Source organism: Oncorhynchus mykiss, chromosome 9 (genome assembly GCF_013265735.2).
Source record: "Oncorhynchus mykiss isolate Arlee chromosome 9, USDA_OmykA_1.1, whole genome shotgun sequence".
In the NCBI taxonomy this organism is placed as follows: Eukaryota; Metazoa; Chordata; class Actinopteri; order Salmoniformes; family Salmonidae; genus Oncorhynchus; species Oncorhynchus mykiss.
This window is the reverse complement of record NC_048573.1, coordinates 21,037,241-21,056,018: the sequence shown is the minus strand read 5'-3', so window position 1 is coordinate 21,056,018 and position 18,778 is coordinate 21,037,241. Positions and strand designations below refer to the sequence as shown.

At 44.1% G+C, this 18,778-nt stretch overlaps 1 protein-coding gene across 13 annotated transcripts in view; it reads left to right on the top strand.

Annotated features, from left to right (window-relative positions):
- Nucleotides 1-18,778, top strand: part of LOC110531730 (adhesion G protein-coupled receptor L3) — a 341,603-nt gene that overhangs the window by 216,628 nt on the left and 106,197 nt on the right. For all 13 annotated transcript variants that reach the window (XM_021615077.2, XM_021615078.2, XM_021615075.2 and 10 more), the window contains 2 exons: nt 10,638-10,988; nt 16,483-16,586. In XM_021615077.2, the coding sequence (XP_021470752.2) occupies nt 10,638-10,988; nt 16,483-16,586 (455 nt within the window). The remainder of the gene's footprint in view (nt 1-10,637; nt 10,989-16,482; nt 16,587-18,778) is intronic.

Below are 18,778 nucleotides of genomic sequence, written 5' to 3'. Positions count from 1 at the left end.
CGTGGCTTGGTATTCCAGCATGACAACGAGGGCAACTAAGGAGTGGCTCCGTAAGAAGCATCTCAAGGTCCTGAAGTGGCCTAGCCAGTCTCCAGACCTAAACCCAACAGAAAATCTTTGGAGGGAGCTGAAAGTCTGTATTGCCCAGCGACAGCCCCGAAACCTGAAGGATCTGGAGAAGGTCTGTATGGAGGAGTGGGCCAAAATCCCTGCTGCTGTGTGTCCAAACCTGGTCAAGAACTATAGGAAACGTAAGATCTCTGTAATTGCAAACAAAGGTTTCTGTACCAATTATTAAGTTCTGCTTTTCTGATGTATTAAATACTTATGTCATGCAATAAAATGCAAATTAATTACTTTTAAATCATACAATGTGATTTGCTGGATTTTTGTTTTAGATTCCGTCTCTCACAGTTGAAGTGTACCTACGATAAAAATTACAGACCTCTACATGCTTTGTAAGTAGGGAAACCTGCAAAATCGGCAGTTTATCAAATACTTGTTCTCCCCACTGTATATACTGTACTCTATACCATCTACTGCATCTTGCCTATGCCGTTCTGTACCATCACTCATTCATATCTTTATGTACATATTCTTTATCCCTTTACACTTGTGTGTATATGGTAGTGGTTTTGGAATTGTTAGGTTAGATTACTCGTTGGTTACTACTGCATTGTCGTAACTAGAAGCACAAGCATTTCACTACACTCGCATTAACATCTGCTAACCATGTGTATGTGACAAATCAATTTGATTTGGTCCAAAGGGAGGATCTGCTTCGAGAAAGTCGTATTCCTGGTCGTAATGTTAGTAAGTTGACGTTGTTCTTATATTCAGTAGTTCTTCCAGGCTGAATGTAATAAGATGTAAGATTTCCTGGGGTAACAATGTAAGAAATAATACATAAACAAACTAAATACTGCACAGTTTCCTAAGAATGTGAAGCGGCCATCTCTATCGGCGCCATACTGCTGCTAAAATGTTTGTGTAAATTTCCATGGATATGTTGACCATTATGTATAGGTTTGAAATAGCAGACATGGAACTAAATGTTAACATACATATTTGAAATATCTAATGATCACGAAAGGTGGAATAGAAACCAAGATGGAGTCAGTGTGGGTTCAGCTGGACGTTCGGGCTGACCTTTCTGCCACAGTGAGTGGAGGAGGAAGAACGTCCCCAAGGCTACTTAGTGCAGGCATTCACTTGAGAGAATTTGTCCTGTCTCAGACACCTGCCACTTGTGCCTGCTGCCTGCCTGGTGTATGTGGGTGGCAGGGGGAGGAGTCCGTGCTGTGTGCATGTACGAGAGAGAGCTCATAGCTGTCTTGCAAGAGGCATGTATAGGTCTAAAAAGGGCCTTTCATCATGATTTTCTCAGAAATGGTTTGTGATACGAATGTAAAAAAGCATTTCAAATGTCCTTCCTCCCAGTGAAGTTTCTATACGAACATTTCCAGAACAATCTGAGATAGCAAAAATATTTTCCCCTGGCATGGAATCGTCCATATTTATCAAGGTGTTTTTTGAAAGGAGGACTCGTTTAATTAGGACCTTTTAGAAAGAGAACACCACGTGTACATTTAACCATTTATTGAAAAGATAACAAAGCATGTCTCTACTCCTTCAGGATAGCTCACTGCCAGAGCGAAGCATCATGGGATTATGATAATATCACCACAGGCAGTGAGCACAATACTCTATATCGTTATCCTCTGAAGGAAGAAACACCGAACCCAGTTGGGGGCTGGGGTGGTGATGGGATATCAGAAACGGAAGGAACAGCTAGTTACAGCAACATGGTAGCAAGAGACACCAGCATATGCGAGCGTGTGACATCCGGGCATTGAGGAAGCATGTGTAGAACTGGTCAACTTATTTAGACCACGTGTAGACCACGTGTAATTAGTGTGAATCCAACTGGTGCAATATCCGCTGACATCACCACACTCAGGTTTCCCTTCTGAACTGTCCATGCCTTGTTAATTACATTCAGGTCATTTAGCAAACGCTCTTAGTAGACGGTTGTCCAGTGTTATGTCTCTAAATTAATATGTATCCCTAGAGTCAATGATCCCTCTCCATGTGATCTGCTTTGTTGGTTCACTGCAAGCACCGTTGATCTCCGGATATCCCACATGGGTCGCAAAACCTCTGACATTTCTCTGTCATCTCAAGCCATCTGCGGATGACGGGTACTGTGGCACAGGCGACACAGTTGGCATCACCGATACCCTCCACTGTCTGACGGGCCGGCTGTAATCGTGCCACATGTTGCCATCTGGCCGGGGCAGAGTTCCAGCGTGTGCCAGAGGGTGCCTGAGACATTGGCATCAACCTTCATACTGAGGCTGGCATGTTTTGGGCAAGGCCTGACAGTCTTTGTCCTGTCAGTAGTAACAGAGATGTTCTTAATTGAATAAGAATGGCTAACAGGTAGATGCAGACTGACAGAGCAACTGTTGTTTGGCCTTGTTAACCAGCTGGTTACTTAGGACACAACTTTTTGCCCTTTGACCTCCTCTCTCTGTGTGTGTGTTTACTACCTGCTTAAGTGTGCTATTATTTGCTCTACGCCTGAAGTCTTGGAATGCATTCATGAATGCATTGTTGCCTTACTATCTAGATCCTCAGATGCTGTTTCAGAAAAAGCTTCTTGAATTCTTATTGTCTTTCATGCTGTTTTATGATCTTGTCAGCTTGGCAACATGGCCTAAATGCTTATTAAACACTTGGCGTACTCCCAATGAGGTCGGCTAACCATGTCCAGGGTGAGTCACCAGCAAAACTGTGTCCAGGGTTGAGGATTACAATAGCAGTGTATTAGTCTCATGGACACAGGCTTGTCCCAAACCAAGGGAGTGGAAACACAATGGAAACGTGTTAGGTATGTAGCTTGAGATTTGCCGCATGGCAGTGTCGCTTGCTTTCGAGTTCTTTGTTTGGCTTTAAAATGCTGTATTGCTCATGCTGTACTCCAATACAGTGTACAACCTACTATAGATGATGTGGTCCCTTGGTGTTCCCCTATCCACGCCATGTCCTGCGCAGCTTTCAGATGTAGCCAAGTTCCTCACGGGTAGTAAACATCGCGTTATCTATTTGAACGGCGAACCAGCTTAGTTCTTGCCGCGGACAGCAGGCGAGTTGCTATGTCATCCTTTTGAAACATGGCATAAACGTTCCATTTGACTATTTAGTATGTTATTAGTATCCCCGTTAGCTGCTGTGAACACAGCGGTTACTCTTCCCGGGCCCCAAAAATACATGCGGTCCCATTTATGCGTCACGTGGTGCACGTTTTGCTTCCTCAACCGGGAGGGTTCATTATTCATCCTCTACAACGGGCTGTACCTTGATCCAGAAATCATACACAGCTCATCTGCGCGGTTCCAGGGAACGCCAGGTGATCCTTCACTTCAGACCACCACCCCATCCGTCTCCCCTGACACATGCAGAAATTAAACAGTAACCACATTGTGCGTAGAAGAGAAGCAGACACTGGTTTGACTCCGCTGTGCCTTTGTTTCGATAGACGTTTTCGTGAGAAGACCAATATTTTTTTGCGGGGGGGGGGGGGTGCTGCTGCAGGATTTTGATGGGGATTTTTTTTATTGTGTTACTTAGATTGACGCACAGGTTTGTCTTGTCAATATTATTAACGGACCCAAATGTTTTCCTTTTATTAGTGGAGTGGATCTGGGCCACTGTCGTTTCCTGTGAAGAATCCCCCTGGTAACAGCAGTGTTGGAGTTGTCACTGAGAGGCTTTGTATTATCCAATCGGCCCCGCTTCAAAATCCAGACTCGAGGCTTTTTGACCGGGAGCGAGACACTGTGTCCTGCTACCCCTTTTCCCCTGTCACTCCCCTCCTTCCCTCCCTGCTTTCAACCTCTCCACGGTTATTTAGACATGTGCAGGTTTTTCAGAAGCCCGTCTGACTGTCTCTGGAAATGAGAATGAGCTAGAGAGCTCTCAGCGTCCCTCATTTCAGGCCTCGCAGGGCCCTGTTGTCATCGGTTGTGCTATACTGTATGTGTGCTTCTTTCTGTGTGTGCGTTTGTGTGCACACACTGTAGGTTTGCGTGCAGGTGTGCACGAACGTCCATGTAGCTCCATTTGTATTTGTGTGTGTGTACACTATCATGTCCATTTGTGTATGCGCATTGAAGAAGCTGAGTGAGCGGCAGGATGCTCCCCCGTACCAGTGCATTCGGCCCTGTCGCAGTGACCGCCACAGCTGCCCTCTGTAGTCTCGGGGAGCCGGGATGAGGAATTAGTTTCCAAACAACGGCCACCATCCATCCATTATGGCTTCCTGATGTCAGATGATATCAGGGTATTACCGGATGTTTCCATGCATCATTTACCACCGGACCCCACTGACAGATTTGTGGGCCTGCCACAAAAGGCCCATTAAACGACAGGAGTTTCATCATCATTTACCTACCCGCTCCAGTACATGCACAGCATGGTGGGGGGGGGGGGGGGGGGGGGGGGGTGACCAGAACAAATAGGGGGATATGTGTGGCTTACCACTGAATGCGTTATCATTATAGAGAAAGGATGGATTGAGACAGCGAAAATAGTTTTGAGTTGTGTGTCATTGACTGCTCTTCGATTGGTATGAACTGGTGTTGTCATGGCTACAGCATAATTGGGTTAGTTGGTTTATAAGAGAATGTCAGAGGAAGGAGAGAAAGGGGAAATAAGCACAATACTAAATACTTCTCTCAGGGTTTAGTGGCTAAATTACAGCCACATGAGACGAAAGAAAAATACATGGAACCCCCCCATCCATAACTTCAAAACCCCAAAATGATTCAAAATAAAAACCACAACCCTGCAGACTTCTTATCTTAATCTTTAACCTCTGCACTGTTGGAAAAGGACCCCTAAGTCAGCATTCACCAAAGCCCCATATACCACCCACCACTGTGACCTGTATGCTCTCGTTGGCTGGCCCCAACTACATATCCGTCGCCAAACCCACTGGCTCCAGGTCATCTGTAAGTATTTGCTAGGTAAAGCTCCGCCTTATCTCAGCTCTCTGGTCACCATAGCAACACCCACCCGTAGCACGAACTCCAGCAGGTATATTGCACTGGTCACCCCCAAAGCCAAAACTTCCTTTGGCTGCCTTTCCTTCCAGTTCTCTGCTGCCAATGACTGGGACGAATTGCAAAAATCACTGAAGCTGGAGACCTATATAGCTTTGCTTTATCTTGGCCAGGTCGCAGTTGTAAATGAGAACTTGTTCTCAACTAGCCCACCTGGTTAAATAAAGGTGAAATAAATCAAATAAAACATTTCACTGTCAGTCTACACCTGTTGTTTACGAAGCATGTGACGCATAAAATGTGATTTTATTTACGTAACATCGCTTCCTTGCAACACTTCCTTGTTTCGCCCTCCGACAGAGCTGTGTGTTTTGACGAGCGAACGCTCGCTTCCTTAGTATGTTGAGCCTGTACAACAACAGGTAACATGTAGTTCATGAAAAACAAATTCAACCAACAATGAAATGATAAAAGCATCAACAATTCAATCAGTTATTCACCACTGTCTTCTTTATGCAAGTGATATTGGGCGGCAGGGTAGCCTAGTGGTTAGAGCGTTGGACTAGTAACCGGAAGGTTGCGAGTTCAAACCCCCGAGCTGACAAGGTACAAATCTGTCGTTCTGCCCCTGAACAGGCAGTTAACCCACTGTTCCCAGGCCGTCATTGAAAATAAGAATTTGTTCTTAACTGACTTGCCTGGTTAAATAAAGGTAAAATAAAAATAAATAAAAATATTATGACACAATTCACACTTTGTCATAATTGTCTTCCTTTAAAAAAAATAAGGATTTGTTGATTCTGGTTTAGAGTATCTCGCCTACACTTGATTGAGGTGAATCCCAGTGGAGGTTTAAGTTTCAAGACAAGCAGAAAGCTGTGAACAGAGTTCAAATATTAACAATGTATAATTGAGTTTAACCTTACACTGACAGTCCCTATCCTGTGAGACGCTCTCTCCTTCCCCCCCAAAGCCTACTTCTCTTCTTTTGATCTCACCAGTAGGAAATGATGTCATTAAAAGCAAATTTGTTTCAAAATAACGGGCCCATTCCTGAAACCGAGTGGAAGGTTCATCTAATTGTAACTACCGTAAAAGCCTGGGGAGAATAAAGGAGGACGACTAATTATGCAGGAAGGACTGCTTTGAAATGGAGCACACAGCTCTGTCGGAGGGCGAAACATTAGCAGGTATCGTGGCGTGTTGCGAGGAAGCGATGTTACGTAAATAAAATCACATTTTATGCGTCACATGCTTCGTAAACAACAGGTGTAGACTGACAGTGAAATGCTGATTTAGGGGTCCTTTTCTCACAGTTCAGAGTTGAAGATTAAGATTAGAAGTCTGCAGGGTTGTTTTATTTTATAAAAAAAATAATAATAATAATATTTTTGTCATTTTGGGGGTTTGAAGTTATGGATTTCAGAGCATGTATGGCTGAATTTAACAATTGACCTCTAACGTTAGAAGTGATCACAATATTGTGGTCTTGATGGGGGGGGGGGGGGGGGGGGGGGGGGTTCCATTTTTTCTTTCGTCTCATGTGGCTGCAATTTAGCCACTAAACCACGAGATAAGTATTTAGTATTGTGCTTATTTCCCCTTTCTCTCCTTCCTCTGACATAATGTGTACTCTGCACCTGTGGAGGTTTGCTGGATGTGCTTAGTAGCCTGTGTACATTCCTTTTTAAACTAACCTCTTTAGGAATCCTTTAAAAACAATGTCTCCTCCAAGTGATGGAATCCCACAATTCCAAGGTTCTACAAAACCTAGTGAAGCTTGAAATAGGAACACTAAACTGACAAAGCAAAAATAAACAGGTCACTCAAGCCCTGCACAACAATCATATCTCCAAGGCCATTTTTGGTTTCTTTCTTCCCTCTACATGAGTCACAACAATGCGATACCAAGCAGCATGTTTTAGGCATTTAAAACTGCCGTGTAAGGTTAAGGATGACTCTCTCTAAGAATACAAAGTGAACACAAAGTTTCTATTCACATAGCCGCTGAACTTGAACCCTGAACCGTGTTTGTTGCTCCCAGGTAAAATTAGGGAACCAACGGAGCACAACAGAATGTCCTTGTAGTGGTTGTGCGACGAGACTTTTCCAAAACACGAGTGTCTACCGACCCGTTTGTCCTTTTTGTAATCGCTTTGTGCAGAATACACAACTTTGCTCAAGGACATAGTCAAGCTTTCTTTGTTTTTCAGAACTCCTCTGCCTCTTATAGTAGTAGTCTGTGGGAACGGGTTTTTAGAGCAAAACATATCCCTAACAATGTTGTTATTTAGAATAGCCAAACAGTGTGTTTTTTCAAAAGCGTACTGGTTATCATGTAGCCCTTATTTTATTTGTATCACTCTCCTGGTTTTAATTCTAGCCATAACTGCCTTCTCTCACACAATCTACTGTAGTGACTTTGTTGTCAGTATTTCCCTATAACAAGTGGAAAGGTCACAACCTTTGGAGGTATACTCTAAACGCGGAGGTAAACCCTTTCCTTTTTATCATTTACGGAATGGTTGATAGAGTTTCAGGTTTATTCTATTCTCGTGAAGGGTTTTCTAATGCAACGCTCTTCTACAAGAAAAAGACCCAATCACCGAGATTGTAGAATCGGAAACTTGGAGCATTTATTTGACATAGCAAGAGCGTTAGGTCTACTTGCTGTTCGATAGAAACTCACGGCCGGAACTATACAGTAGATGTAGATTGAATATCTGCTATTGGAGCGTTGTTAGTAGGATATGTGGTGAAGTCAAATGTATATGGTCATTGTAGCAATAGTCTCCTTGTGGTATTCTGCAACTTGAAAAGGCAATTTTTTGATGGTGTGTTCAGTGGTGAACATTGTTGGTTTAAGGTCACGGTTGCCTGCTCCCTCTTCGAATAACACATCTCTGAAATAGGAAATAATTGGCCTGTATCATAAGAAATGGGAATGGTACTGTATCACAAATACAAACTTAACAAGGTCCCAGGGAATTCAAAATAGCCACCCTGCATGATACCAATCATGGCCCGGTCTTTTATCATTATCCCAATTGGCCACTCTGTGCACCTTGCTCAAGTCAAAAGTCGTGCACCACGTAGGGAATAGGGTGCCATTTGGGACAGAACCCTCAGCCCAAGAGAGGTCCATCACAATGCGTTTCAAGGGAAATTAAAACCGGCCTCGCCACACAAGTGTTACTATGTGATAGGAGAGAGACTCGTCCCAAAATGGATGAATAAATGAAAAGTACCATGAATAAGTTAATGGAAAGATGTGCTCTGTGATTTAATGTCGATGTCCATATGGTCCTTTCTGCAGGAGTCTTCGTTGTGCATGGTAGCAGAGATGAATGTTTGTGCATTACCGTCATTGCAGATGGCGACGTCTTTGACACGGGGAAATGTTACACGCCTATTTCTGCGTTCATTCACTTTTGACTGGCCTGTATAAGGAGAGTTGTTTGAAACATTAGGGCTGATGAGAGTGTGTGTGGTGTGTTCACTTGGACGTGTTTGTGTGTAAGTGCGTACATGAGGGTGCGTGTGTGTGTGTGTGTATAATGTGTGCATGAATTACACGCTTGCGTGCATATTTTGTGTGTGTACATATGTACACATTGTGTTTTATCAACGATGGCTGTATATACTCTAGTTAACTTTGATGTGCACGAATGCTTTGTGTGCAGGCGAAAGCAACGTCATGAAATGTGCATTACGAACGAGGTGAAACGGTGTTATTTACCTCTGATTATGTGTTGTTTACCTTTTGATTAAATAGGACACTTGTTAAGGCAATGGAGACTCCATTGCAGAGTACAGATACCTAGAGATCTTAAAAACACTATTTTTGTTGGAGAGAATGAAGTCTTGATCCGTCTAAAGTGTTCACACTAAACAAAAAAAAGAACATGTATTTAATCAAATGGTGGGACATCTTTGTTTGCTGCTGAATGTCCTTGAATGTGTTTTACCACAGGGTATACCTCCGGGGGTCTCGGTAAGCTAATAGCCCCAGCTCAACAAATGTTGTTTCAGTGTGCTGCACTCACGTGTTTTGCTATAGTACTAGCCCATAATAACAGACAGGGAGGGGCATAGTGTTAAACTGTACCAAGGATCTTTTTTTTTCATTACTTTTTTTCTACATTTTACAGCGAACCATCCTCCTCTTCCTCAATACACCAACCTCCACTGACTGCCTCACTTAAGATTTCTTTTTGTATATATTTTTTTTTATCTACAGGCCGACACATGGTCTGTGGTGTTTTTGTAGCACTCTAACGAAGACCAATTACTTGAATCCTGCATTATCCACATTTATGTTAAAAGTGGAATTATCATCCACCACACTTGTCACTTATGCTGCAGGTAACTATTAGAAAACCAAACGTCTGTTTCATGATTGCATTTGGAATGGATTGCTGCGTCACAGTGGCTAAGGGAACTAACCTCCATTCTCTAGAGAGCTAAGTTCCACTATGGTCCCACCTCCAATTATCCTGGCTTCCACTAAGAGAAAAGATAATGGCCACTGCGGCGTTAGAGAGTGGACTGTTTTTCCATTATAGAATCCCCCCCCCTCCACTTTGTGTGCGTGTGTTGTCTCATTGATTTGCCTGCCCACTCACTCTCCCACTGTTTGCTGGAGTGTTATGAGCCCTGACCTATCTGTCTTGGCCCCGGCTTCTTTGCGTCTGAGCCTAGACCACACATTCATAAGATGCTCATTGCTAAATACATTTTGGGCCCTTATTGTGTGTGTGTGTGTGTGTGTGTGTGTGTGTGTGTGTGTGTAAGCGCTTTCCTCAAGACCTCAGGGAAACAAGATAAGAGAGAATCAGGAGGCCCCCGAGTGGCGCAGCGGTCTAAGGCACTGCATCTCAGCGCTAGAGGCGTCACTACAGACCCTGGTTCAATTCCAGGCTGTATCACAACTGGACGTGATTGGGAGTCCCATAGGGAGGTGCACAATTTTCCCAGATTCGTCCGAGTTAGGGTTTGACCGGGGTAGGCCGTCATTGTAAATAAGAATTGGATCTTAACTGACATGCCTAGTTAAGTAAAAGATAAATAAATGTGTATCCGTGGGGAGACAAAGAAAAACAATGTCCTATACGTCACCATTGTCTTCCTCCACACCCAGAATTTCATACAGCTCCAATATTGTTATTGACTTGGTGCACACACACACACACACACACGCACACAAACAAACCATAGCTGGAAATGGATGCCTGTGTGTCTTTGCCTAGCTGCAGGAGTCTGCCAGCTCCTCGGCAGAAAACTAGCCTACATATCCAAGCCACACCTGCCAGATCCAATTGATCCAGTTTGAACTATCGCCTCTTAAACCGACGGGACGGGGGGTGGTGGAAAAATGGAACACCTATTTTTGCAACCAGGCCTGAAATAAATTTGCCTCTTGAGATAAATTAACTGTGACTGAAATCTATTTTTTTCTCTCTTTCGCTATCCCTCTATCCTTATTCCATTTAGAATGCTATGTTATTTCTCACTTAATTCTACAGGAGAGACGGGGCTTTTTATTTTACTCTTTCTTCCCTCCTAATACAGAATCGTCTTCATCTGTGATTGTATTTATGGATACCACGACAACACGGACTACAACTCGACCGACGACGGTTTCCACGACGACCACATCAACCACCAGTACCACTACGACCACCAGGGTTTCTGCAACGACCCCCGTTGCCCAGCGACCGCGACCCACCTCGACTACCCTGCCGCCACTAATTCCGCCAGCGGACGGCAATATCCCAGGGGGAAACACAAGGACGTCCCCGTCCTCCAAGCTCCCCAACGTCAGCGTTGACTACTGTAATCCCATGATCATGTCGGACGTGTCCTGGCCCAAGATGAGACAGGGACTGGTGGCGAGGCAACCATGCCCGACTGGAACAATAGGTAATGGGCTTGTTCTACATAAGTCTGTGGCTCCCGTGCGTCTGAAATTGAACATTCACTGGGCCCTGGTAAATGTATGTCAACCAAAGGCCTTCACTGTGGTAATAGCCAAATGTAGCTAATCGCTGTCCGTGATACATTTCCTTACCAGCAACAAATATGTTGGTTTAAATGTCTGTATGTGTAACATATGTTGGTGTGAGTTCAAGCGATGTCTTAAAGCACTACGTAGTACATGTGCGGAATGTCTGAAGTATCACAAAAAATAGATTAGTGATCACTGCAGGAATCGAACCAACAAGTTTCAAGTTTCAGTGTCGCGTGCAGCAAAATGCCGTTCTCGCAAGCTCCAAACCCAACAATGCAGTAATCAATACCAATGTAGTGCTAAAAATAACACAAGGTAGAAAAAAAAAGCAGGAGAAATAAAAACAAGGTAGAAGAAGAACACGAGAAAATATAGAAACTGTACATAATGATGACCACTGACAGCCATGGCCCTCAGACGAACCAGAATCCTCCGCTCCTGAATTGGCCTCCCTCGGGAATGGAGCTGATCGGAAAAGGATGAGCTTAACCATTAAGTCAAAACTTTCTCACAGGACCTGAATTTCTGAATTTAAGTCTTACAATGAACTCAACTAATCCCTTCAGTTTTCCAACCAAAATCTGTCGTCAAACACATTCTGGTGTTGCTTTTCCCAACTCTGTACGGCATATTGAAGTGTGGTGGTTGACACGGCCGAATGTTATTTACAGGTTTGTTGTTTTGTTTGTATGCATTCGCCCCTCCCCCCTCGCCTAATGAGAGACTCGCTGAGAGAGGAGAGCTAAAGATAGCCACACATATGGAACCACGAGGCGGAATCCTCCCCTCCGCTTCCTCACTCCCAGGAAACAATTAGCCTAATTAATTAACACTAAACACAGTTGTGTGTGTGTGTGCTCTTTAACGAGGGCCAGGCACTTTGTGTTCATGAGGTGCCACTTCACTCGTTTCTTTCTCTACTCCTTTGTCACAGATCAAAAGGAATGGATACCAACATATTAAGATTAAGATCCAGCATACTATGACATTCTAGACGGTTCTGTGCTTCCAACTTTATGGCAACAGTTTGGGGAAAGCCCTTTCCTGTGTGACGATGCCCCCATGCACAAAGCGAGTTCCACACAGAAATGCTTTGTCAAGATCGGGTTGGAAGAACTTGACTGGCCTCCACAAAGCCCTGACCTCAACCCCATCGAACAACTTTGGGATGAATTGAAACGCGGACTGTGAGCCAGTCCTAATTGCCCAACATAAGTGCCCGACCTCACTAATGCTCTTGTGGCTGAATGGAAGCAAGTCCCTACTGCAATATTCCAACATCTAGTGGAAAGCCTTCCCAGAAGAGTGGAGGCTGTTATAGCAGCAATGTTCCAACATCTAGTGGAAAGCCTTCCTAAAAGATTGGCTGATGTTATAGCAGCAAAGGGGGACCAACTCCATACTAATGCCCATGATTTTAGAATGAGATGTTTGACGAGCAGGTGTCCACATACTTCTGGTCATGCAGTGAAACCAAAATTAGAGCGTGATACCAAGGACAGATGGAATAGATTATTGTAAATGTTGCCATTAGAAACCGTATCAATATATTTTAAGTTTTGCATTGTGACTTGTCCCATACTCATAAAGTCAAAGTGCTGATATAGGGTCATTTTTGCTGTTTAGATCATAATGAATAAGTTTGTATGGACAAGGGGGTACCTGATCCTAGATCAGCACTTAAGACATTTTTTGAATACGAGCACAGAAATGTTACAACCAGAGGTGGGGACCGTTTTGTCTCTCGCCGCCTTCTCCTCTTTTAACTGGCGACAGCATCCCGACGATGGCCGGTGTACAGCAAGATGAGGGACACACAACCACCACCGCTCTGCGTGTCTATCTTTAAAGCCCACCACACTTCAGACCACTTAGCCGACGCGTGGACGGCTTTGAGGTTCCTCAAATCCCTACCACCTCTCTCTCCATTATTTTCTCTCTCCCCTCTCTCTCCATCTTTTTTTTTCTCACTCACTCTATCAATCATCCTCACTCCACCTTTCTCCCATACTCTCTCCCCTCCCCTCAGGTGGAGGTCTATCTGATAAACCCATCAAACGTAATGCAGTCCAAGAAGGACTAGAAGGAAATGATGTGTCAGTCAAAGTTTAAATCAGTTAATGTTATCAGTCTGTCTCCTCCTCCTCTAGCCCATAAACGTGTACAAATCGAAGACTGGCATTTTTCCTTGACAGAGTCCTGAAGTTAATAGTTTATAAAAATACACAGATTGAATATAAACACTATCAACGCCATAGCCCACATTTGGAACCCAATTTCCTCTCTCTCTGTATCCCTTTACCATAACATGCATCCCAAATGGCGCCCCATTCCCTTTATAGTGCATTACTATAGAGGGAATGGCACCCTAAAGGGAATGGCACCCTAATCCCGTCCCATAGGATTCTTTGTTAAAAGTAGTGCACTATGTAAGGAATAGGGTGCCATTTGGAACACTGCTGTGTACTGTTTTAGGCTGGCTGATTGTGTCGTTGATTAGATGATAAAGACACAATCCCAGTTTATACACCGAGTAAGTAGAAGCTCTGGTGGGGGCGCAGTCCCATTTTTGGCCTTGTGTGGCCCAAAAGACACACACACACACACACACGTCACTCCACATCCCCGTCAGTAGCAGTCCTCTCCCTCAGGCACCCTTAATTGACCTTTCGTAACGAACTCCAGGATATCTGATTTAATTGGAACACAGTTTGGTGTATTTTTTGCACAGAGTTCAACCGTCTCACCCGTTTAACACATAAAGAGGTGCTTCAACTCTTAATTACTAGAAACACACACGATCCAGGATACCTCTGTAGGCCCTGAAGTGCTACCACAAAACAATTAGGGCTTCATTTAACATGCGGAGATGAAACCAGTAGATTCTATTCCTTTGTCATATCCCAATTATATTTATTTGTTGTATGTTATTATTAAAGTGGAACTGACAGCATTTTAGAAACATGAAATCTTATTCAAATCTGTTCATATACATCCCCAGGAAGAATGTGACAGTTTCTTTTTTAAAACATTTTTCTGACGAGTGAGCGCGTACACATGGTCATTTTCACGTTTTCATACATTCGTAGAATGTTTGGGAATGACAGAGGAAGGCATCGGTGAACATTCTATAGCAATACAGAGGGGGAAAGCAGCTGTGCTAGACACCGCAGTGAATAAAACCCCATAAAAACATCTGTCTTGTCCAGGACTGGAGTCTACACACATTGAACTTTGAACTGGACTGTGTGTTTACAGGCAGTAGCGTGACTTTAGATTATTAGAACGCCTTCGCCAAAAGCCACAAAATGCACCTGAATGGATTTCTGCAAATATGTGATCATGAAAGCATCTCTCTCTCTGTTCCCTATGCACATCATCAACAACAAGATAAAATACTGTTAGCCAGAGCGAGATGAGCTCAAATCTGACGAGGGAACAGTAGATTAACCTTCTCAGCTTATAATTGGCCATCAACATTTCACTGATAAAAGGATAGGGAATAGTAGCCTGCTCGCCCTTCTGCATCTTGCCTGCCAAAGCATGCTTGTCCCAACCCACGTTTTGACGACTGATTTGGAACATTTGACCGATGCCAAATACATTTGATTGAAAAAACTCAGAGATATGCTAACTGTGGATACGAGTCGTTCAAGCTCAGCATAGCTAGCTAGCAAAGTAATTACTGTAATTTCTTGCAAGCTAACCAGATGACCCCTGCGTCTCTAGCTGTAGCCACAGAAAAACAATATATGGGGGGGGGGGGGGGGGGATTGTATTGACATTCCCAGCCTTAGTTACATTCGTCCGTTTTTGACCAAAATATTGAGTCATTGAAACTGAAACATTGAAACTGAATCAGTGCATCCCGAATGGAGGCAGCAAACAATGTACCAGGCCAGCTGTGATTTACAACCTGATGGCAATATTTGTTGGACTACTAACAATGACAAGACAGCCTACAGGGAGGAGGTGAGGTCCCTGGGAGAGTGGTTCCAGGAAAATAACCTCTCACTCAATGTCAACAAAACAAAGGGGCTGATTGTGGAGGGAGCACGCCCCTGTCCACATCGACGGGACTGCAGTGGAGAAGGTGGAAAGCTAAAGTTCCTCGGCGTACACATCACTAACGTTCTGAAAGGGTCCACCCACACAGACAGTGTGCTGAAGAAGGTGCAACAGCGCCTCTTCAACCTCAGGAGGCTGAAGAAAATTGAAGATCTGGTACAACGCTGTTCTTTTCCCTTCACAGAACAGCGCAAACTAACCAGAATAGAAAGAGTGGGAGGCCCCGGTGCACAACTGAGCAAGAGGACAAGTACATTACAGTGTCTAGTTTGAGAAACAGACGACTCACAAGTCCTCAGCTGGCAGCTTCGTTAAATAGTACCCGCAAAACACCAGTCTCAATGTCAACAGTGAAGAAGCGCCTCCGGGTGCTGGCCTTCTAGGCAGAGTTCCTCTGTCTGTGTTGTTTTGCCCATCTTAATCTTTTCTTTATATTGGCCAGTCTGAGATATGGCTTTTTCTTTGCAACTCTGCCTCGAAGGTCAGCATCCCAGAGTCGCCTCTTCACTGTTGACATTGAGCCTTTTAAAATGATAAACTTGGTTTAGTTAACACAACGTGGCACTGGAACATAGGATTGATGGTTGCTGATAATGGGCCTCTGTACTCTTATGTGGATATTCCATTAAAAATCTGCCGTTTCCAGCTGCAATAGTCATTTACACTGTATTTCTGATCAATTTGATGTTAATTTGATGGAGAAAAAGGGTGCTTTTCTTTCAAAAACAAGAACATTTCTAAGTGAGCCCAAACTTTTGAATGGTAGTGTACATGTTTCTTAATTCCATTCTTTTACATGTGTGTGTATTGTTGTGAATTGTTAGATACTACTGCACTGTTGGAGCTGGGAACACAAGCATTTCGCTACACCAGCAATGCCATCTCCTAAATATGTGTGTGTGTCCAATAGAATGTTATTTTCTTGTTGAATTATATTAGTCACGCGTTGAATGGCACCCGTCTATTCTGCCAACAATGCCTCACTCTACGTCATAGTAATTATCTCCAAACAGAAACTCTTTTCTAAACGTCTTATAAAGTTGCTTTTGTAGCACAAGCTGGGAATTCAATCCATTTTTTTACTGATGTTATGCTTGTCTGTTTCGTGTCTGCAAAGTAGTTTAAAACGCTGTCAGTTCCACTTTAAAGGGCAATTGGTTTTAAGGTACGTGGTAGTTTAATTCGGATATGAGTAATAGTGACGCGCTGTATATGTTCACACAGACAAACACCGACAGATTGTACGAGGACGAGAATAAAGTTGTTTAGAAGCACGCGTCTCACCGTTAGCAGCGATAGCTTTTCAGATATGAATCCCTGTCTTGTTTTCTTCCACAGGCGTGGCCATGTACCTGTGTATGGGGCCCGAAGGATACTGGGACCCTCAAGGGCCCAACCTTAGCAACTGTACGTCCCCGTGGGTCAATGTAATCACCCAGAAGGTAAGGGGGCCCCCCAATGGGACCAACTCATAGACTCACACTCACACACACACACACACACACACACACACACTTCACGCTTGGCAATTCACACTTGTTCACTTTGCAACAATGGAAACCCCTGAGACTAAGGGAATATACCCATCCTCTACGATCATTGTGCTCCACGGGTTTCCTTTGTCTCTGCTCAGAAGAACGTAATTGGTCAATTAATGTCAAGTCTTCCACTCGCTCCAGGTAAAGGGGAATAGCAGTCGCCACTGTTGCAACCAGAGGTCTTAGAGTACTGTCCTACCTACTGCGTCGAGTTCACAACGGTGGCCAGATACACCCACTACACAATTATGACCCTATCCCCCCATTCTTCCATTTTCTTTAGCCCCAGAGGGGGTCTCTCTCATTCCCCTTCTGTGTATAAATCTGTAATTGAATCTCCGAGACAGAGGAGACGGCTATTGGGACTGTAGAGGTACCAGTAGCAGTAGCAGCTCTCTCCCTGTTTATGAATTGCATCAGATGTCAAAATGCACTCGCTGAAACTCGCAGGAGCCCGAGGCATGCCAGCAATAACACTTATGATCCACTCCAGACTGGCAAATGCCCGTTAACCAAACAGCACTTTGTGGTTCTGGATGGAGAACGGGTGGTTGAAAAAAAAAAACCTAGTGTGGGGTAGAGGTAGAGAGATCAGGTGGATTCTTTTGTTGTTGCAACGTTTATCTTTTTCGAGTGCAATAAATGTCAACCGTGGGCTGATGTTTTGGTTATTAACTGCAGCTCAGTGCCATTCTGTTTAAATCGATATGGAGATGATACCACTTTATCTTCTCCTTTACCATAGTGTCACTATTTCCTGACTCAAACTCATAGTCCGTTTATAGAAAGTCCTAACTTTCTCACACGCAAAGCAGCACAATGCTTGACACAGTCTCGCCCCTTGTGGGAGTGACTATTGGAAAGTGGGTGCATTTCATTTTTTAAATATTTTTTTTACAAAAGTGTTATTCATCTTTATTACGCACATTAGGCATGAGCGATGTGCCTGTCGTCCCTCGTTGTCACCGGGGAATTTAAAGGAAGATCAGGCATCCCAGAATTCAGTCTGCCCCTTATTTTCACGTCACTGTCCCTGGTTCTTCTCATTAACAGGAAGACTCAGAGAGGGAGACAAGCGAAAAGGGGGCTATGAGTGAAGTAGGGAGAGGCTGGAAGAGAGATGGAGAGAGCGAGGGGGAGAGAGCGAGGGAGAGAGGGAGAGAGACCAGGATTGAGAGCGAGAGGGACATTGACAGACTTAACTTTTTCTTACTGTGGCCGTAACTCTTTTCATTAAGAGAAAGAGGCTTCTCTACGCTCCACACACTGTCCACACAGGAAGAGGGTTCTCGAAGAAAGGCCAATTAAGCCGGGTGTAATTGGTTCTGCTAATAAACACAGGGGCAGGGATTGCAAGCGATGGCCAAGTAAGTCATGTGAGGCCCTGTGCCACGGACACCGTAGTCTCCCCCTAATGCGTCTATTTACAATGTGTTGGAGGTCGCCGGGACGAAGGCCTCATCGCGCCGCATGCACATTTTGGGGGTTTGCGTTCCACATGGCACCCTATTCCTTTAAAAGTGCACTACTTTTAACCACAGCCCTTTGAGCCCTGGTCAAAAGTAGTGCACGATATAGGGAGTAGGTTGCCATTTGGGGTGCAGTTCCAGACTTAGAATCCAGCAGCGGTTCTGTATGAAATATCAGAGGAAAGGAGTGGATCGAACGAGAACCCAGCGGACTACAAACAGATGTCTGACTTCCACGGATGCCTCGGGCAGGGTTAGACTCCTAAACATAGCCCAAATGCTACGTCCCTTGGTATTCACTGAACCCGAGGCTAATCAAATGTGCACAAAGCTATTAGCATTCCAAAAAGGGAGGACATTAGTAAGAATAGCGGCATGAATACAAATCATACAAATAAATGATCCAAATATGCTGCCGGTACTGTAAAGCGCTTCAAAACAGATCCAACCTCGCCTCTTCAATGTCCCTGTCCAATTGAATATATCCGGAAGTTTTATTTCTGAGGCCTGTGTTTTAGCATTCTGACCCTGGGATCAGTCTGAGTAAATGTTGTTTTCGGAACGGTAGCCCAGTGATCTGCATGTGAAAACATGACCCATTTGATGAATAGAACAGGTGCTTTTTCA